The sequence below is a fragment of the Ciconia boyciana genome, chromosome 6 (genome assembly GCF_034638445.1).
Source record: "Ciconia boyciana chromosome 6, ASM3463844v1, whole genome shotgun sequence".
Lineage (NCBI taxonomy): Eukaryota > Metazoa > Chordata > Aves > Ciconiiformes > Ciconiidae > Ciconia > Ciconia boyciana.
In genome coordinates, this window is record NC_132939.1 from 68884049 (window position 1) to 68904634 (window position 20586).

The 20586-nt window shown below is 63.7% G+C and overlaps 2 protein-coding genes across 3 annotated transcripts; one reads left to right on the top strand and one right to left on the bottom strand.

Annotated features, from left to right (window-relative positions):
• Positions 1-824: 824 nt before the first annotated feature.
• PYGL (glycogen phosphorylase L) lies at positions 825-14631 on the top strand. 2 transcript variants are annotated; one of them, XM_072864822.1, is made up of 21 exons: positions 825-977; positions 1581-1833; positions 3386-3487; positions 5191-5269; positions 5570-5673; positions 7160-7291; positions 7894-8005; positions 8084-8166; positions 9237-9380; positions 9562-9654; positions 9913-10059; positions 10647-10810; positions 10906-11020; positions 11266-11367; positions 11450-11597; positions 11711-11769; positions 12075-12216; positions 12367-12574; positions 12654-12788; positions 13388-13454; positions 13683-14631. In XM_072864822.1, exons 2-21 carry the CDS (start codon positions 1591-1593, stop codon positions 13869-13871), a joined length of 2568 nt encoding a protein of 855 aa, XP_072720923.1. In that variant the 5' UTR covers positions 825-977; positions 1581-1590; the 3' UTR covers positions 13872-14631. The 2 variants fall into 2 exon arrangements, with proteins under 2 accessions (XP_072720923.1, XP_072720924.1); XM_072864823.1 differs by lacking the exon at positions 825-977 and adding an exon at positions 1269-1283.
• ABHD12B (abhydrolase domain containing 12B) lies at positions 14447-20411 on the bottom strand. Its single transcript, XM_072864824.1, has 13 exons — positions 20307-20411; positions 18359-18486; positions 17771-17873; positions 17540-17659; positions 17158-17188; positions 16949-16994; positions 16730-16859; positions 16471-16511; positions 16115-16194; positions 15890-15972; positions 15252-15330; positions 14959-15083; positions 14447-14591 (listed from the first exon to the last, which is right to left on the bottom strand). Exons 1-13 carry the CDS (start codon positions 20399-20401, stop codon positions 14570-14572), a joined length of 1083 nt encoding a protein of 360 aa, XP_072720925.1. The 5' UTR covers positions 20402-20411; the 3' UTR covers positions 14447-14569.
• Between the last annotated feature and the right edge of the window lie 175 nt (positions 20412-20586).

A 20586-nucleotide genomic window follows, 5' to 3' on the forward strand; every position in this document is an offset into this window, starting at 1 on the left:
CTTCCAGAGAGGGAACGTGCCCAGGACACCAGGGATACGGGAAATTGCATCCTCCCCGCAGCGTGTAAAACCCAGCCTATAAGTCACGGACAGGGGAGGGAACACCCCAGGGCCAGAGGACTCCCAGCGCCCGGGGACGGGCCCCAGCGGCGAGGGCAGAGCCGCTTGCCAGCTGCGTCCCCGCTCCGACTTCCAAGAGAGCAGGGCCGGAGGTCTTCTCAGGCTGCCCAAAGCCACCCAGGGCTCTGCCCCACACTTGGCAGCTCTCGGAGGACTTTGCACGGCACCATTTGCACGGCTGCAATTGCTGCCTGCGTTGGAGGGCAGGTCCTGGACATGAAATACCTGCTCTGGGCACCGAGCCCCTGCCTGCTCTGCGCCTGGCATTTACTGACACGGAAACCGTGGCCCAGCTTCCGCCCGGACAATAATCCTCCAATTTGCCCCGTGAAAAATCAGGAAGATGGGTCACATTCCTTCTTTTCCACATTGCACGTGGGCAGTTTGGGCTGGTTCAGGACCCAGCCCCTTCTCCAAAGGCTTCGGTGAGCCGCCGCAGCCCGTTGCCAGGCCTTGGCTCAGCGTGGAGCCTTGTGCTGCTCGGTCCCGGCCAGGGCGACAGCCGGGGTGGCTGGGTTAACCCCAGGAGCACGCGTGGGCCGGCCAGGCCACGGGGCAGCGGTTGGGTTGTCTCGCTCTTCGGCCGCGCGTGGTTTAGCTTTGCGGAACCGGGCAGGGAGAACGCGCAAAGCTGGAAAGGCCGCGCAGGCACGGCTGGAGGAAGAGGAAGAGGTGTTGCCTTGTACGCTCAGATCAGCTATTCTTGCCCTCGGGAGGAACCGGAGGCAGGAGGCAGGGCCGGGCAGCGCTCCGCAGGCAGGGCAGGCAGGCAGGGGAAGGCGGCTGGGAAGCGCCGGGAGCCGATCGGCAGAGATCCCACGCCATTGCCAGAGGGATTGCGGAGCGGGCAGAGAGAAGTGAGGAGGAGGGGAGAGGAGGGAGGGAGATGGCTGCAGGGGAGGGCGTGCAGAAGATGGGGTGCAGGGGAGAGGGGCTGCAGGGGAGGGGGGCTGCAGGGGAGCAGCCGGGCAGGGGTGGGATGGTGCCACCCTCCCTCCCGGCCATGAGAGCGGCATTTCCCTGCGGGCCGGGCGGGCGGAGCCCAGCGTGGGGCGGTGCCGCGCACCCGCCGCCGCCCGGATAAGCGCGGGGGAGGCGGCCGGGACCGCTCCGCTCCGCCCCGCCCCGCCCCGTTCCGTTCCGTTCCCCCCCGCCCGGTGCAGGTGCGCCCGGGGGCACCCGTGCCCCTCCCCGGCTCCGCGCACCCCGAGGTGGCGGTCCCCGGGGTGCCCCCGCCCCTCCCCTCTGCGCACCCCCGGGTGCGGTTCCCGGGCCGCCCCCCCCGCACCTCCGGGTGCCGCTCCCGCCCCACGAGTGGGCGGCCCGCGGCGGCGGCCCGTCCCCGTCCCCGTCCCCTCCCCGGGGCCCCGGCCCAGCCGGCGAGCTCGGCCCCGGGGCGGAGGCGGAACCCGGTGCCGGCGCCCAGCCCCGCCGTGGCGGTGTCCCCCGTGTCCCCGCAGCCCCGCCGGGATGTCGCGGCCGCTGTCGGACCAGGAGCGGCGAAAGCAGATCAGCATCCGCGGGATCGTGGGAGCCGAGAGCGTGGCCGAGCTGAAGCGGGGCTTCAACCGGCACCTCCACTTCACCCTGGTCAAGGACCGCAACGTGGCCACCCCCCGCGACTACTACTTCGCCCTGGCCCACACCGTGCGCGACCACCTCGTGGGGCGCTGGATCCGCACCCAGCAGTACTACTACGAGAAGGACCCCAAGGTGGGAGCGAGGGGGTGCTGGGGGGGGACCCCTCCTTGCAGGGCAGGGGGTGGAGGGTGGTGGGAGCCCCCCCGGCTTTCCCAGGGTGGGTCCTGCGTTACGGCCGGGCTGGGAGAGGGGGGGTTTGTACAGCCGTCGTCACCCCTGGGGTGCCAGCCCTCCCTCCGCGAACGCTCCAGAAGAGCATAGAGAACGGGGGGCTCGGTTTTTCTGGGGTTTAGGGATATTCCCCCAAACTTTGCCGAGCGCGGGGACTGGACTTTAACAAGCGAGGCCACTGTCCTTTGCTTTGCAAAACAAACAGAGCGCAGCTTGGCCGGGAGCTGGGCGCAGGGCATGGGAACAGCGTTTGCTGTCCCGCAGCGCTGGCGTGGGTGCGGTCTGCCCAAAGCAGCTGCAGAGCCTTCTAGGGGGGATTAGTCGAAGAGCTTAAACGAAGCCGAAGCCAGCCACAAGGTCTTGTTGAAAACGGGCGCAAGCCTAATCTGCGCCACGGGGATCTTGAGCATGAAAGATCCGGTTTGTGCAGGAGTTTCTGTGCTGCCGCTCATCCGCGCCGGCTCGCACCGAGTGCGGGGCTCTGGCTGCTGGGGGATTAAGCAGTAATCCTCTCCTGACACCTGGACGGCCCTGTCAGCTCCAATTCCCTCCCTGCGAGGCTGGCCCCGCAAACGCCTCGCTGGGACCGGGCCAGGCCCTGAGAGCTCAAACCCCCCCGCCTTGTGTAGGAGTGAGAAAAAAAGATGAACCTCTTCCAGGGCTCGAATCCGGGGGCTGTCCTGCATAGCCGAGCCGAGTGCCATCCGCCCAGTGTCACTGCTTCCGGCTCTGCTGGGACCAAACCAGTAAACCCAACTGATCCTGCCCAGCACACCCCATCGCCGTCCCCAGCCCGACCCCGCACAGGTCCTGGGGAAACCTATCAAGTCAGCCACTTCCTCCAGCCTAAATCCTTCCTTAAAACCTGCCGGTGCTGACGCCGGGGGACGGCTTACACAAGCCTCCGCCGTTACCGGCCGCATCCTGCACCCGTTGTGTCAGCGAGAGGGGAGGCAAGAGCGTGCGGTGCTCCTGAGACCGACCCCCCGGGGCTGGCAGAGGAAGCCCGTGTCCCCGCAGCTGCCGCACGCACCGGCCCCGGCAGCTCGCTCGGTTTTCCGGTTGCTTTGCAGCTCGGGGTGACGTTAGGAAACGTCTCCTCTTTAAAGTTTAACTTTGTACCGCCGCGGCTGCCGGCATGCTCCGGGTGACCATCCTGGAGCTGTCCCTGCTCTCGGACAGGGTGCCGGGGCTTGTCCAAACAAAACCACCTCGGTGCTACCCTCTTCCCAGCTTGGGAAACGGCGGTGGCAGGAGAGCAGGGCTGGGGCTGCAGGGCACAGCCGCCTCCGAGGAGCTCCAGCCCTCAAATTCCTGGTGCAAACCACCCTGCTCTGTTGAGAGTCAGGGTTTTCCTCTCGCTTCGAGATAACGCCCGATAGCAGCTTCCGGGGTCCAGAGGAGCCTCCTCCGGCCCCGGGGAACGTGACCAGGGGGTCCTTTTCTCTTTCAGAGGATTTACTACCTCTCCCTGGAGTTTTACATGGGGCGGACACTGCAGAACACCATGATTAACCTGGGGCTGCAGAATGCCTGCGATGAAGCCATTTACCAGGTGAGCATCCCCGGGGGTCGGTGAGGACCCGGACCGGGAGGGCTCCACGCTCTCCGGCTCCTGGGGATGTCGGTGTTTTACCACACTGGCTGCAAACTGCTCCCGGAGCCGCAGGCGATGCCTCGGTGGATAAACGCTGCTCCAGGACCTGCTCTCGAAAGGCCCGGGCCCGCAGCCGGTGCTTGCAGCCTGATCGGGGCTGCCCAGCCCGGTGGCTGCGTGCCGAGGGATGCGGCACGGTGCTGCTGAGCGCCGGCAGGATGGAGGCTCGAGCCCATAAACTGCAAGGAAACTCACGGTTCTGTGCATGAGGCCATTGATAGCTGCGATCAATGGCAGAGGGGAAGAAAACCTTGGCCTAACTCAACCCCAGCCTGGCGCTGGCACCACGTGGCACTCGGGTTGTCGAAGGTTTTTGGGTGGCTCCTTTCCCCCCCACCCTGTGCTTGCACCCCTCATGACCAGCACCGTCGTACATGGCTGGGGCCATTGCAAAACAGCAGGAGCAGCTTTCGTGCAAACACATTCAAAGGAGAGGAACTTATTTTTAGGGGTTTTTTTTAAATTTTTTAATCAGTTGACCTTGCAATGAGGACGGCAGCTCAGCTGGGGGTGAGGGTGGAGGGGAAGAGCCTGGGATGCTACGTGGTGGTAGCCTGGGGAAGCAGAAGGTGTGGGGTTATTTGGAAATCATCCTCTTTGCAGCGATGGCAGGTAAAGCTCTGAGGGAAACCCTCCTTACTGCATATGCTGAGCACCCCGGACACAAATGCCAAACGTTTCTAAAATAAAATGTTTGGCATAATATAAATCACTGAAGATATTTCCGTAGGCATTCAGGGCTGCCGATGAAATTCAGAGCTGTGCCGTGAAACACCGGCGAGTCTGCGGCCGGTGCTGGTGCTCCCTGACCGGCCGGTTTGGGAGAAGGTGCTGCCCACTTACACGTGAGCAGTGCGGGGTCCGGCCCTCCCACGCGGGTGGCCGTGGGACCGGGGTTGTCCCTGCTTACTGTGACCATGGGACATCGGGGGACGTCGGACCAAGAGGTTTCCGTGGGAGAAGGTGGCTCAGCCCTGGCAAGGCACTGTCTTACTTCCCGCTGAGCTGCCCGAGGAGCTTTGCATAGGCAAAACCTCTTCCTCCCACAGCATCCCAGGCTGGAAACTTTTTAAATTTCCTTGTAAAAGTGGTGTGGCTGCTTCTCTGGGCGTCTCTGTTAAAGGGCGATGCCTGGAGCCAGGGGGACGGGCACCCGGGTGCCTGCCTCAGGGGGCTGGGGCATGGAGGGAGGGGAATGAGCCCTGGGAGACGTGCCTGAAATGTCTGGGACCACAAGAGCAGCACCCTCGTTATGGCTGGGTGCCCCCCACCCCCAGGATCTCATCCACAGCGTGGTCAGGGACTTGCATGTCCCTTGTAAAGGCTGGTGGAGTGATTTAAACGCTCCAGAGCTGGTCCCTGCCACAACGTGGAGAGGCCGTGGAGGAGAGGGGCTGCTTTGGATGCAAATCCCCAGCTGGAGGGATGGGTCTTGCAGGCTCGGGTGCTTTTCCACCCCTCCTGGACCCCACCTGGCGCAAGGGGGGACAGCAGCAGTGGGCGCAGGGCAGCACCCAGGGGTGCGTGCCAGCACTGTCCCCTCCGTGGGGCTGGGTGCTCTGAGAACCTCCAGCCCGTTGCCTTCTCCTTCTCGCCTGTAGCTCGGGCTGGATATGGAAGAGCTGGAGGAAATCGAGGAGGATGCCGGTCTCGGCAACGGCGGTCTCGGCAGGCTTGCTGGTGAGTGAGCCCCCCAAACGGTCTCGTTGCCTGGGTAGGGGGGCACAGCCCTGGAGCCTTTGCATCCACTGCGGGGGGGGTACCTAAACCTGGGGGGCTTTATGGCTCCAGCTTTTCCGTGCATGGGGCGAGAGGTGCTGGGTGGCCGGGCAGTGAGCGGTGGCTGCTGTCCCTGGCTCGCGGCTTTGCAAGGTGGCTGCTGGCGGCCATCGGCTCTCCACGGGGAGAAGGACCCGCTGGCTCCCGGGCTCCTGGCTCCCCGGGGAAGTGCAGCTCAGTGCTCTCCTCTGTCCCTGGCAGCCTGCTTCCTCGACTCGATGGCGACGCTGGGGCTGGCAGCCTACGGCTATGGCATCCGCTACGAGTACGGCATCTTCAACCAGAAGATCCGGGACGGGTGGCAGGTACGGACAGAGGTGCGCAGCCCTCGCCTTCCCCCGGCACAGCCGAAGCCCCAGGTCCGGGCTCCCCCTTAAATCAGGCCAAGATCAGGGTGTACGGACGCTCTCCCTTAGCTTGGAGGCTGCTGGAGCCAGAGATGGTGCCGTGATATTTAAAACTTGTCAGATGTTTTCTCGAACGAGTTTAACTTCTTAAACCGGTGCAAGCACATAAGCATCCCTCCCTGCGGCGGGGAAGCTGATCCTTCACCCTGGCTTGCTCCAGCGTGTGGGGCTGGGGATCAGCCCGGTGCCGTGGTTCCCGGTCGAGCCCGTTTAGTGGCTCGGTGCAGCGGCACGGAAGGGAGCGGATCCTCCTCGCAGCACGCCCCGCTAATTAGCAGAAAGCTGCGAGTCATCAGCGTGAGATCCTTTCCTCCCGAGGCGGGTTTGTGCGGATGCCTGCCCACGTAGCGGGGACGTGAGCCGAATCTCTGCCGGGAGCAGAACCCCTGTCTGGGGCTGCTGCCGGAGCAGAGAGGTCAGCGCTTCCACCTCTCCTCCCGCACGGAGCCGTAGCTGCCCTGTGCTTCCTCGCAGGGGCTAGCGGGATGCTCTCCTTGGGAGTTTTCAGGCTGCCCTCGTCCACGTCCGCAGCGTGCCCTGCTCGGGGCCGGCACCACCGCGAGAGCCGCTCCGCGGTCGCGTGGAGCAGGCGAGGATGGAGAAGCGGTGTCCCTGCTCCTGGCGGGGTGGGGATGGTTTCGTCGAGGTGGTACCGGGATGGCGTGGGGAAGTCCGGGGGAGGCCAGATGCGGCCCCCCAGCCTGGCTGTGCTGCTCGATGCCTGGGTTTTAAAGCATGAGAGGGTGGAAGAGGCTGTTTTGGAAATGCAATGGAAAATGTGGTGTGTGTCTGCAAAACCCCTGGTGGGAGACAACTCCGAATACCCGGAGGGATCCTGTGAGCATCTCCAAAAAGCTGTATCTACAGCCGGCAAGTGGAGCCGGCCTTTCCTCCTCGGTGCTGTGAACTAGCGATTCCCTGGCTGCTGCGTCCTAACGGGGCTTATCTCCTCTGACCCTCACGCGTCGTCCCTGCCGCCCAGCACTCGTGCCAAAGGCTTTGTCTAACCCAGGCTCTCCCCTGTAACAGCCCTGCCGGGCTAGGGAACGAGCCCGCTTCGTTAGCAGGCTGAGATCGAAACTCCAATTAAGAGGGCTAACGGCATCTTGGCCGCAGCACAGCGGTGTTAGCGGTGCGCTAAGAGAAATGTTGCTTTCGTCCCCATCTATCGCCCCTCCGGCAGGGAGACCCCAGGGTTCAGGGTGGTGGGGGTAGAGCCCTGCCTCCGGGTGCCAAAATCCAGGTTTAGGGTGGACAGATTCGGAAGCATCATCCCCTTTGCCATGAGCCGCCGGAGCCTTTCCCGGCCATCCTCCATGTGGCACAACTCGGGGAGGTCCCTGGGGCTGGGTGGCCCCGTCACCGCTCTCGCTCCCTCCGGCAGGTGGAAGAAGCCGACGACTGGCTCCGGCACGGCAACCCCTGGGAGAAAGCCCGTCCCGAGTACATGCTGCCCGTGCACTTCTACGGCCGGGTGGAGCACGCTGCCACGGGTGCCAAGTGGGTCGACACCCAGGTACGGGCTACCGTGCAGCCTGGTGGGGCCAGCGCGCGGGGAACCCCCCTTGCACGGCCTGTCCTGTCGCCTACGGGGCTGGGGCTGGCTGGCTGCGCCCCGGGCACGGGCCCTGCCAGCATCCCTGGCAGGGAGGGTCGTGCTGGTGAGGCTGCTTCACTGGGGTGGAAATGGCAGTGGTGGAACAAACTGAGGAGGAGATGGACGTGGGGACGGGGACAGGTTTTGCTGCTCCACGTCTGCAGCCAACCTCTGAAATACCCAAAAGCACCTCCGGCAGGTCTGTGTGCCACGCACGGCCTGGCACAGTGGCTTAAATTAAGCTTCTCCTGACCCTCGCGAGCCTCTCTCCGTCCCCTGAGCGCTTCTGGCAAACACCAGCTGCCGGGCAGATCTGGGGGAGCCGCGGTGTCCCCGGGGCAGGGGCCGGGGGTACCAAGCACATCCCCATGCATGCAACCCCGTGAAGGTGGCTGCGACCCTGAGCTCCCTCCTGCGGGAGGGTCTGGGGGGTGGGAGGGCTCCGGCAGGACAGGGGGGGACGTGGTGGGGACACCAGCCAGGGGCACAGCCCAGCTTCGGCTGCCCTGCCGATGTCCTAGGTGGTGCTGGCGCTGCCCTACGATACCCCCGTGCCCGGGTACATGAACAACACCGTCAACACCATGCGCCTGTGGTCGGCTCGGGCACCCAACGACTTCAACCTGCGGGACTGTAAGTGGGTGCTGGTGGGGTGCTTGAGCGGGATGGGGCGCGGGGGGGGTCCCACCTTACCCCTCTGCTCCTCCCCAGTCAACGTCGGAGACTACATCCAGGCTGTGCTGGACAGAAACCTGGCGGAGAACATATCCCGTGTCCTCTACCCCAACGACAACGTAAGTCGGGATGGAGGGGCGTCCCTGGTTTAGGGGTGGCTAAAGGCTGCAGAGCAGCCCCTCTCGCCAGGACATTGCAGAGATGTTTTAGCTGTGTTTCAAGCCGTCTGTAGCACTCGGATGGGGATTGCTGCCTCTCACCAGCGCTGCCCGGGGCTGCAGCAGAGACGAGGCCGTTCCCGGGCAAATCTGTGCTCAGCGCGGTAAAGGGGGGGGAGTGGGGATGAGCACGTCCTGCTGCAGAAATGTTCCTTGGGTCTCGAAATGTAATATGAGGGCAAACTGGTGAACACTGCTGGCATTTTCCTGCCTGTCCCTTGCAGCCCAGGACCGGAGATTATGCCTCAAATTGCCCTTGGCATCCCAACCTCTTGCTGCGGGTTGTGCTTCTCTCTGTGCTGCGCGCTGGCTGGCTCGGAGGCCAGCGATGGGATGTGCAGCCCTTCCCCGGGCACAAAACGAGCTGCAGGATGGGGGAAGAAGGCAAAGAGCGGCTCTGCTTGCTCTGCAGCCTGTTTTGGGCAGGCCCTGATGGGGTTTTTTTCCTGTATAATCCTACCCCAGCCTTCCCAGCTGGCGAGGAGAGCTGGGGCCACGGCAGCTCCGGCGGTTGAGGTTGCCTCCTGCAGATCCTCCCTTGCAGACCAGTGGGTCGATGCTTTGTGCTGCGTGAACGGTGGTTTTAATTCTTGTCTTTGAAATAGCTGCTAGGTGTTACAGCCCCTGTGGCTTCCCTTCCCATTGCCCCGGTACCTTTCCTCGCAGCCGAAACTTTCAAACCAGGGAGAACAGGTTTCGACAGCGCTCGGGGGGCATTTAACCTCTGTTTGTCCCAGTGCATTTCAAACCCCCGTGCTGAAATCTGGAAAGCGAGAAGATGTTGGGGTTAGAGATGCTGCCGACACAGGCGCTGGGGGAAGCGCCGGGGTCTTGTGCTGTGCCGTGCCGTGGATGTGTGCCGGCGCGGGTCGCCGCACGGCAGGGAGCCCCGGGAAGGCGCAGCTCCTCCAGCGCAGGCGCGCCTGGGCAGCGCGGTGCAGTCCTGCAGCACCCTGCTCCTCTGCTCGCAGTTCTTCGAGGGGAAGGAGCTGCGGCTGAAGCAGGAGTACTTCGTTGTGGCTGCCACCCTCCAGGACATCATACGCCGCTTCAAAGCGTCCAAATTCGGGAGCACGGACAGTGTCCGAACTGTGTTTGATTCCTTCCCCGACCAGGTACGAGCCAGGGTTGCTCTGACGTGTGCCTTGGAGCCCGTTTCAATGCCTCCCAGATGCACTCCCAGGGCTGGAGAGGTTTTGTGGACCCTCCGTGGGTGCCTGCGCCCAGCTGACTTGGGCAGCGGGATGCCCACGCGTCCCGCACGGGTCCCCATGTGCCACCCCGCTCTCCCCGCAGGTTGCCATCCAGCTGAATGACACACACCCCGCCATGGCCATCCCTGAGCTGATGAGGATTTTCGTGGATATCGAGAAGCTGCCGTGGAACAAGGTAAGGAGACCCGACCTGGCCCCTGGGTCCCCTCCGCTTGCACCCACCCGTGGCGGAGGAGCGGGGGAACCAGTTTTGTAGCTGCTGGTGGCCTGGGGAGCGATGTGGAGCAGCCAGGTTGGGTTTAACCAGTGTGGACTTGGAGGAGCTGGCTCGGCGGTGCTGCTGGCCGCTGTGGGAGGACCACGCGTGGGTGCTGGCACCCACCCCGGGGCTGCCTCCATCCTCGGTGCTCAGCACCAGCTCTCCCCCCGGCAGGCCTGGGATATCACCAAGCAGACCTTCGCCTACACCAACCACACGGTGCTCCCCGAAGCCCTGGAGCGCTGGCCGGTGGACCTGGTGGAGAAGCTGCTCCCCAGACACCTGCAGATCATCTACGAGATCAACCAGAGGCACCTGGATGTAAGTGCCTTGGGGCAGCACAGGAGCCCTCTCGGAGAGGGGGACGGGGACGGCACGCGTTGTGCTGGTGGGATTAGGGGGATGCACAAACCGATGATGTTGGGTGTGTGGCCGGGTGGTTCTGGCTGCTCTTTTGGGAGCTCGGTGTATAGGAAAGCCCTGCCCACCAGTCTGTTGCTGTCCCGCAGTTAGTGGCTATTTTAAAGACTTCACCCGTTGCTCCAGGGACTTGCCTGTTGGCATTTCTTTGCTCCCTAAATTCATCCTGGAGAAGGATGAGGTTGGGGTACAAAGGAGATGGTGGCTTGGCCTCCTGGTCTGGCAGCATGAGGCTTTTGCCGAAACAGCCCCGCTGGCCAAGCACGTGCCCACAAGCCCCCCTCTCTGGGGGGGGTCCTTCTGTCCAGGGACGTCCGTGCTGGGGAAGGGCACCCTTTGGAGGGGGTTTGCACCATCACTCTGGAGTGAAAGCCACCGCTCTGGCTGGTGTCAAATGCATTGGAGACATTGTTGTGGCCCCCTCCTCGGGAGCCATCGGGTGGGACATCCCTAAACGCCTTCCTCACCTCTCCGGCCTCCACCGGCAGCACATCGCATCCCTCTTCCCTAACGATGTGGACCGGCTGCGGAGGATGTCCCTGATAGAGGAGGGAGGCACCAAGAGGATCAACATGGCCCATCTCTGCATCGTCGGCTCCCACGCCGTCAACGGCGTGGCGAAGATCCACTCCGAAATAGTCAAGACTGAAGTGTAAGCGCGGGGAGGGAGGCGGTGGTGGATCACCCTCGGCTTGGCAATGGCGGTGGTGCCAGGTGGGTGAGCCTGAAGCTGTCCCCTCCTCGTAGCTTCAAGGACTTTGCAGTGCTGGAGCCGGAGAAGTTTCAGAACAAGACCAACGGCATCACCCCACGGCGCTGGCTCCTGCTCTGCAACCCGGGGCTGGCGGAGCTCATCGCGGAGGTAACAGCATGGGGGGAGCGCGCTGGCCCCTGACACTTCCCCACCCCAGGGACGCTGCCCCCGGGGACACCGCTCCGACCTCAGCCATTTACATCTTCTAAATGGTCAAGCTCTGTTTGCATCTCACCCGAGTCCCCTGCTCCCGCTTTCCAAGCGCCGCTGGCTTTGCCGGGCGGGAGCAGCGTGCCCGATGAAGGCGGCCGCCCCCGTCCCGCGGTCAGCGCGTGCCTGCGTTCCTGTTGCAGAAAATAGGAGAGGACTACGTGCGGGACCTGAGCCAGCTGACAAAGCTGCACGAGTTTGTGGACGACGACCTCTTCATCCGGGAGGTTGCCAAAGTGAAGCAGGTGAGGGGCGCGGGCGGGCGGGGGGGGACGCAGGCAGGGGGAGCGCAGGCTGGGGGCTGACGTGCTCCCTGCCCTCACCCAGGAGAACAAGGTGAAGTTTGCGCTGTACCTGGAGAAGGAGTACAAAGTGAAGATCAACCCTTCCTCCATGTTCGACGTGCACGTGAAGAGGATCCACGAGTACAAGCGGCAGCTGATGAACTGCCTGCACATCATCACCATGTACAACCGTAAGCCACCACGCGCCCCGAGGGGACGGGCTGCCCTGGGGGTGCGCGAGCATCCCTATCCCCCGGGGCTGCAGCTAAAACAGAGGGTGACACCGCACCGCTGTCTTCTCCAGGCATCAGGAGGGATCCTGCGAAGCTGTTTGTGCCGAGGACAGTGATCATTGGGGGCAAGGTAAGTTGGGGCAGGAGTTTTGGGCATTTTGGAGGAAGTCCTTGAGAATGCCCTAGGGGATTGGGGTGCAGATGTTCTCATGGGGTTGTGTCCCGGAAGCCCTGGGTTGAAGTTGGCTTCAACCCAAGCAAGGTTCTGCTGTCTATGGTCATGCAAGCCCCCAAAAACTTGGTGGCACAACACATGGGTTGGATGAGGGATGGGAGCAGGGCTGAGCGGGTGCTTCCCTGGGCAGGTGGGAGCTGGCTGCTCCTCGCCTGGCCCTGGCACCAGCCCTCCGGGCTCACCTGTGGCTTTTCTACTAGGCTGCCCCAGGATATCACATGGCTAAAATGATCATCAAGCTCATTAACGCTGTGGCTCAGGTGGTGAACAATGACCCCGTTGTGGGGAGCAAGCTGAAGGTCATCTTCCTGGAGAACTACAGGGTCTCGCTGGCAGAGAAAGGTAGACCACGTGGGGCATGCTGTGGGGAGGGGATGCCCACCAGCCCATGGCTCCATCACTGCGAAATAGCAGATCTTAACGTCCTTCGGCACGATACAAACCCAAAGCTGGTCACCGTGAGCCCCTTGTGTCCATGTGTTTTGTTGGCAGTGATCCCTGCTACCGACCTGTCGGAGCAGATCTCCACGGCAGGCACTGAGGCGTCGGGTACGGGGAACATGAAGTTCATGCTGAACGGGGCTCTGACCATCGGCACCATGGACGGAGCCAACGTGGAAATGGCCGAGGAGGCTGGAGAGGAAAACCTGTTCATTTTTGGCATGAGGGTGGAGGACGTCACGAAGCTGGACAGGGAAGGGTGAGGGCTGGGGACGCCGCAGGGGTGCCACCGCGGGCAGCTGGAGCAGCACCATCTCATATCAACCTTTCCCTGCCAGGTACAACGCCCAAGAGTACTATGACCGGCTCCCCGAGTTGAAGCAAGTCATTGACCAGATTAAGAGTGGCTTCTTCTCCCCAAAGGAGCCTGATCTTTTCAAAGACGTGGTCAACATGCTCTTCTACCATGACCGGTGAGACCTGGGATGCCATCCATCCCCTGGGTTGGGTGTCTCCACCAAACTCCTGGTTCCCGTTGCAGAGCAGCCCCCTGCACCAACCACCCACCCTCTGGCTGACAAGGTCCCATTTTCTGGCCCTGATGTTGTGCACGCGGACGAGCAATTGATGCTCTGGGGCTACAAAAGGCTCTCCACGTACAGCGCTTCACGCTTGCCGCATTAAAGCCTGGGGTACATTAAGGCCAAGCTGCGTTTGGGTGCACAGCTCCTGCCAGATGATAGATGCTTTTAGGTATCTCAAGGGCTTTCCTGGCCGGAGCACTACGCAGCCGAGAGCCGTGGGTGTTTGCACCGGGGAAGTGTTTTCGCGGTGAGCTGACGCAGGGTGTCCCCTCCCGGGCCACTCGTCCAGCCCGTGCCGCAGCGCCCGCGGGCTTGCAGGGCTCTGTACAAACAGGGCTTGGGGAGGCCAAATTTCTCTGAAGCGTTCGTGTTTGAGGAAGCCCCAGATCTGGCAGCCCAAGCCTCATGCGCTGCAGGCACCGGCCACTGCCGTACTCCCACCCGTGTATTTCTGCCGTCGCTGACTCCCCCTTTCTTCGCTGCTACAGGTTTAAAGTTTTTGCAGACTACGAGGCTTACGTCAAATGCCAGGAGAGGGTCAGCGAGCTGTACCTGGTGAGTGCCAGCCCGGGGGCGAGGCGGGGGAGCTGTGATGGGGGCACAACCTCCCATCCTGGAGAAGGGGTCTGGTGGGGCTGAGCACGTAGATGGGTTCCTGGTGAGGAGGCTCCTGGCTGTGCTGCTGCAGGGGGTCCCTGGTTGAAAGCCGGTCTCAGGGCCAACATGACGCAAGGGACATGCGCGCAAGCCTCCGGCCGCACCGTCCCACCGCTCTCCTTGCAGAACTCCAAGGCATGGACCAAGATGGTCATCAGGAACATCGCGGCGGCTGGCAAGTTCTCCAGCGACCGCACCATCAAGGAGTACGCCCGGGATATCTGGCACGTGGAGCCCTCCGACCTGAAGATCCCGCCGCCCAACGAGCCCCGGGACGCGGCCGAGGACAAGACCCCCAACGGCGCAGCGGTGTAGGGGCATGGAGCTGCTGTCGGCCGGAGCCGGGGGACGTGAGCGCGCGTGTCGTAAAATTGTCTCTGCTGTCTAGTCTCTATGTTGCTGCTGCTGGCTTTCCTACGGATGGGGAAGGGGGGGGAATTTTTATAACCTAAGTGTCGTGCGGAAAGCGAAACCACGTCACCCTGTTGCTTGCATAGGTGCTAAAAATAAAAGTGCCATTGGAGTCCAAGGGGCTGTTTGCTGAAGCCTAAAATTAGGGACTGGGCTCACTTGCACCGACGCTAACGCAGAAAGAGGGCACAGGGGGCGAGCTGCTGGGGCTCAGAGCAGGACAGGGTGGGTAGCACAGCTGGCCACAGCTGTCTGAGCCCTTGCAGGCGATGCTGAAGCAGGACTTGGGGTGCAGCTTTTGCCACTCCTGAGGCATCAGTGCCGGGGGGGTTAAGGGGTGTTTGCAATCGGGCCCGTGTACCCCCACCGCTGCCCCGTAGGATGCTCCTGGCCCCCGCTTGCACGGTCTTGTCCCGGAGCAGCCCCCAGATCACAGCAGGATCTCATCCCCCGAGTAACCTGCAGCATCCTCGAGGCAGTGGGTGAATTAGAAAGTTTCTCAGTAGTTTTTTATTACGTACAGCAGTAAGTTCAGTGCAACGCAGGGGTTCCTGGTGTGGGTTTGAGGGAGTGCTTGTGGTCGCTGCGTGCAGCAGCTGGCATCACTTAATGTTCAAGAAGTCTCTGTAAGAAGATGCAATAAATCTTACACTGTATCACTGACTGTCTTGTGCTGCTTGAGATCCTGATTTTTGATCCCGGGATGTGGGTCTGAGCTGGGCTTAGAGCAAAGCTGCATCCCTGCACCCAGGGCAAAGAGGAGCTGGGGGCTGCCCCCAGGGCCACCTTCCCATGACACCCGGGCCGAGGACAGGCTCAGGGCCGTGAGGAGCGACTGGAGCTCAGAAACTGATGCCAGCAAGCACCATCGGGAGGGGAAGGAGCAAAGGGGGAAGGCACCTGCATGGCTGCGGCAGGGGGAGGATGCACCCATGGAAGAAGAGGCCAAGGCTCCTTCTGTGCCCCTCCATTTCTGCAGAGCAGCACTTACTTCACCAGGGCAGGCAGCTCCGGGTTGAACGAGATGTAGTCGTGGCCCAGGTGCAGCTTTTCGGGAAAGGAAATGAACTTCACCTTGGTTTTGTCCTTGTAGGCGCTGTGTGCAGTTTCAAAGAGCTGCCATGGGGTGAGAGCGCGGTTAGCAGCATGCACAGGGGACCCCAAACCACTTCCCAGCACCCTAGGGCTGGCCACCCCTTCTCCCTCCTGTTCAGCCCCCCAAAACCAGGCTCCACCAGCACCCACCCCCGTTAAAGCCCATGTGGAGGCGATGGTGGTCCTCACCTTGCGGCCCAGGTGTGGAGGCACCACAGCATCATCTTCTGCGTGCAGGATGAGGAGCGGGCAGGCCAGCACCTTCACGCTGTGGGCAGCAAGCACAGCGCCGAGGAGTCACCCCGGAGCCGATGGACCCACGGGACCCTCCCTGGGTGCTGCTAAAACCCCCACAGCAACCCTGACCCCCCAGGCCCAGCCTTTCAGAGCCGTCGCAGCCCGGCGGTGGCTAAGGGCAGCGTACTGCCCCAGGGTGATGCCCGCGCTGCTCGCCCCAGCACGGCAGCACCAAGCACCCTAATAACCTTACACCGCTGCCACAGGGTGCTCAGGCTTCAGAAACACCCCCGAACCAGGTGGTTTTTAGCAAAGGCACCCACAAACACGGAGGGGGAAGGACCCTGCTGTCACAGCCTGTGTATGCTGCCACGCGGGTGGGACTCGAGCACGTAGTGCTCAAAAAAAGGATGTTGGCTTGTGGACTTTGCTCAATAGTAATATTGATATCTGAAATTATGTAAATAAAAAGCCACTTCTAAAGCATGAGTAAGCTGGGCAAACACAAATAAGAGTGCAGGGATTGCATGGTGTGACATGTCCAGCCAGCCCCGAGGGGACGGCTGCGCCCCATCCCTCCGGGCACTCACTTCTCGTTGCTGCGGAAGAACATGTCGCCCAGAGCTAGCGAGTCCAGGATGAGGTACTCGAAACCCGGGAACTGGCGGTAGATCTGCCAGGGAGAGAGTTTTGGGGGGGGGAGTGCTAAGTCGTGGCTTTGATTGCTGCACCCTTCCCCTGCCGGGGGGGAGCCCCGGGCAGAGCCCCCCACCCGTCACCGCTGGGGACCCTGCGGGCAGAGCCCCTGGGCTCACCTTGGTGATGGGGATGTGGGCGGCCGCCTCACGGATGTTGGTGTAGGGTGACTCCAGGACGACAGCATCAACCTGGACCCCTGAGGGCAGAGCGGGGCGAGAGCAGGCATGGCTGCAGGGGGGATGTCCCCCCGTTCTGCTGCCACGCTCCTGTCCCAGGCAGCAGCCATGTGGCCAAGATGTCCCCATCCCGCTAAGAAGGACGGGGACAGCCACTTGTCCCCGCCGCAGGGGCCGAGCCTGATGCTTGAGCAGAGAGCAATGGGGCTCCCCAGCAACCCCCGAAATCTGTCCAGGGGTGTGCAGAGCCCCAGGGGGACGCTGCACGGGGCCACCCCAGCCACGCTGGCCCTTACCTCGCTCCTCCTGCAGTTTTCTTGCCGCGTTCGTGGCAATCCTGTGAGAAGAGAGGTGGAGGTGGGGGGGGGCAGCCGTGACACCCCAGGGGGATGCACGGCATCCTCAGACACCCCCCTTGCTTTGCAGGTGCCTCCACCGAGGAGCTGCTCCAGCCCCTTGGTCCATCCCCGGGTGGCACTGCTCTGGCAGCAGTCACAGCCCGGGGACCGGCACCCATGGGGCATCCCCCTGCCCGTCACCTGGCCCTGCACCTACCCTGTCCCCAAGGAGTGTCCCCAGAAGAGGATGCTGCTGTTCCCACTCCGTGCTTTGGCCCAGTCGTAGAGTGCCAGGACGTCCGTGGTGAAGCCGCTCTCCGTGGGGTGCCCGCTGGAGTCCCCGTAGCCTGCGGGGGACACGGCTGGGTGTCACGACCCGGCGTGGGACACCAGCCCCAGGGGGGTCACTCAGTGAGAGGCCAGGGAATGACTTTACCTCTGTAGTCGAGAGCCAGGATGTGGAAGTCAGCAGCCCCCATCGTCTGTCAGAGGAGCAGCACCGTGTCATGTCCTGGGAGGGGGACGCGCCCCAGGACCCCCCACCATCGCCGGGTTCACTCTGCCCAGGGTCCCTCTTGGGTCCCGGAGCCAGCGTGAGCCTTAGCCCCCCGGCAGGTCCCGGTCCCACCGCAGGGGACCACCTACCTTCAAGAACTGGACACGGTGGCTTGCAGCCCTGATGGGGAAAGGGATGTCAGAGCTCGGGGAGCGACCCTCAAGGGACCCTCCCCTCCAGCGCCGGTTCAGGCACGGGACCAGGGTGACCTTTTCCCAGGAGGGGAGAGCTGGGTGCCCTGGGGTGGGTGGGTTTTCACATTTCCCTTTAACTCAAAGGGATTTTCCTCCTCCCACAGGCTCAGAAACCGCTGCAGCATCCCCAGCCCCGCAGCACCGCTGGCTGCTGCACCGAGTTTGCCAGTTCTCACCCCACGCAGAGACGCTGCCCGAGAACGGCCGCCGCACCCGCCCTCCCCGGGAGAGGCAGGCACGCGGTCCCGGCCCCGCGGCAGCGCTCACGGGTGCTGACCTGGTCCCCCCGTTGCCGTGCAGGTAGATGATCACGGGGTGAGCGTCGGCAAGCGCCTCCTCGTACCAGCGCTGGTCCTTGCCCCGCGCCTCGGCCCCTCTGCTGCCCGGCACCGTGTGCCTGCGGTGCCAGAGCGGGGTTACCCCGGGAAGGCTCCACCCGGTTTAGCCAGGACGCTGGCGTAGCCACGCGGCTTTTGCCCACCCGGGATGCCGGGGCTGCCCCGCTCACCAGATGCCAACTGTGACGCCCGGCTCGGTGGCGAGGTACAGGCTGATGGTGTTGTTCAGCAGCAGCTCCGGATGCCGAAGGTCCACAAAGAAGGGGAAGGCCACTGATGGAGAAATCACAGCCATGACATGGGCAACCCAGAAACCCTCATACCCAACTGCTTTTGCACATTTTCCAAAGCAACATGTTATTTTTTTTTTAAATAATTTGCCTGGAAGTCAAGGATTGTGCTACATCTGGCTCAGGGAGCGGGTAGGCGAGCGCAGCCCTCTGCCACACAAATTTCTAGCCCCGTCGATGCTGTGCGTGCCCAGACGTGTTGCAACTTTAGGCAGTAAACAGGGTCGGCAGCGCCGTGTTATTACAGCTTGCAAAACACGAGGCACCAACGGGAAAGGTCCCTCCGTGCCTCCTCTGCAAACCCACAGCAAACGGGGGGGGGGTTGGACGGGTGCTGTCCTGATGCCACCCAGATGCTGGGTGCGGCCCCACCCGCGTTTTGGGGACACACACACCCCCCCCCAGCCCCCTGCCTGCTGAAATCCTGGGGGGGGGCTCTCCCAGTTGGGACAGCCCCGGGGCACTCACGGAAGTTCAGGAAGACGAATTTGGTGAGCAGGACGGGGAAGAGGCGGATGAGGAAGGGCACGGAGATGTAGATGAGGAGCAGGTCCAGGAGGAAGGTGCGCAGCCGGGGCCGCCAGGCCAGCCGGCCCCTGCAAAGAAGGCACCTTGTTAGCACATCCCCTCCCGCCCCGGGGGCTTTGGGGCACAGCGGAGCGGGGTCCCCGTTCCCAACCCCAGTTGTGACGGTTGGATACAGCGGCTTTTCCCCCGGAAGGGCCTGAGGCTGCCGTTTGTGTCCCCTCGGGACCGGGAACTGGTTCCCCACACCGGGGTTGTGTTTGGCTTTTGGGATGGAGCTGAGGTGTCGGAGCAGCCCCACCGTGACACAGTGTCATGAGAGGCCACGATCTGGCTCCCCGCAGCCTCCCACGGGATGCTGGCAGGCAGGAAGGGCAGGGCATGTGCCAGGGCGGGAGCTGCAAGCCAAACCGGCAATAAGGAGCGCCCGATACTCTGTGGCAACACCCTGATCCATGCCTGCTGAGACATGGTCACGGAGGTGTCCCCGAGCCTGGCACCGAGAGCCGCTGCAATTCTCCAGGGACAAGGAGGAAAGCTGGGAAAGGGGCTCGGGGAGCCCACAGCAGCACCGCAGGAGAAACCAGTCCCCAGAGCGATGTCCCCCCAGTGCCACCAGCACAGGGTGGGGAGCGTGACCACCTCCGACAGTGTCCTGCCCCGAAGGGCTGGGGGACACATCCAGCCACCCCGGGCCGTGCCCTCTGCAGCGAGCCGCCGGCCAGCCCCAGCCCCAGCCTCTGCGAGGGGCAGGAAAGCCAAGAGCTGCAGATTGCCCAGCATTAACGTCTCTTGTGGGCTGACGGCGCTGGGCGATGGGGAAACTAGGCCGAGCACGGGGGATTTAGGGCAGAGGTATCTGACAGGCGTCCAAGCACGGCTCGCTCCCTGCCAGCGCCTGCCCAGGGTCACGGTCACTCCTGCACAAGCGGATTTAGTCCCTTGCCTGCCCGGGGGAGTGCTGCATGATGGTGAGAAAGGGTTGCAAAGGGGGGCGGCCAGGGCAAGGTGGCATGGTCCCCTGGGCACAAGCACCCTTCCCGGGAGGGTGCAGCGTGGCACGAGCTGTGCTGGAGCCACGGAGAGACCCTCGAACCCCAGTCCCGGCCCTGAGACTTTGGTCTGAGCAGTCCCGCTGTACGCTGGCAGCAACGGGCCAGCAATGCCCTCGCAGTCGCCGGCAGCAACGGGCCAGCAATGCCCTCGCAGTCGCCGCAGTTGTTGGGTGCTGCTCTTGGTCTACACCTAATGTGCAAGCGCAGGGACGAGCACCCACACCCGCCCTTGCACAATACCTGCCGCAGGTGAGAACTGATGGGTCCGGACCGGGGCGGGGGGACATGCCCACGAAGGGGCACTGCTGACAGCTGGCAACAGGCCACCGCATGGCGTCACGGGGACAGCAAGGTGACATGGGGACACAGCCACAGCAGGGCATCATGATGGGGGGGGGAGGGGGGCATGGCCGTGGTACAGGATCACGGCCATGGCAGCGTGGCACAGCCATGGCCAGAGGGACACACATGGGGTCATGGCCCCAGCAAGGTGACGAGGCCATGGCGCGGGGACAGAGGGGCACGGCCACAGCACGGGATGACGGTCTCGGCGGGGCAGCACGGCCACGGCACGGGGACGGACCTACGGCACAGGGGACACAGCGGTGGCGCGTGGTCACAGGGGACACGGCCGGGGGACGGAGCATGGCCGGGGGACGGAGCATGGCCGCGGTAGGAAACAGAGGGACCGGGCGGAGAAACACCGCACGGGGACGGGGACACGGTCGCGGGGAGCGCGGCGCGGCGCTGCCCGGCCCCGGTGGCAGCCGGGCGCCCGGCAGCGCCCTCAGGCCGGCCCGGCAGCCCAGGCGGCCCGCACCGCGGCGGGTACTCACCGCTCCCGCGGGGCCGCGCCGGCCCTGCCCTCCGCCCGCCCGCTGTCGCCGTCGCCGTCGCCGCCGCCGCCGCCCCGCTCCCCGCGCCGCCGCATCCTCCCGCTGACTGCGCGCGCCCCCCGGCGCCGCCAAGCTCCGCCCACGCCGCCAGGCCCCGCCCCACGCCACGCACGGTCCCACCCACGCTGCCAGACTCCGCCCACGTCAAGCACGGCTCGCCGCTCGCCACCGCCCTCCTGCCAGCAGGCCACGCCCCCCCGGTGACAAGCCACGCCCCTCA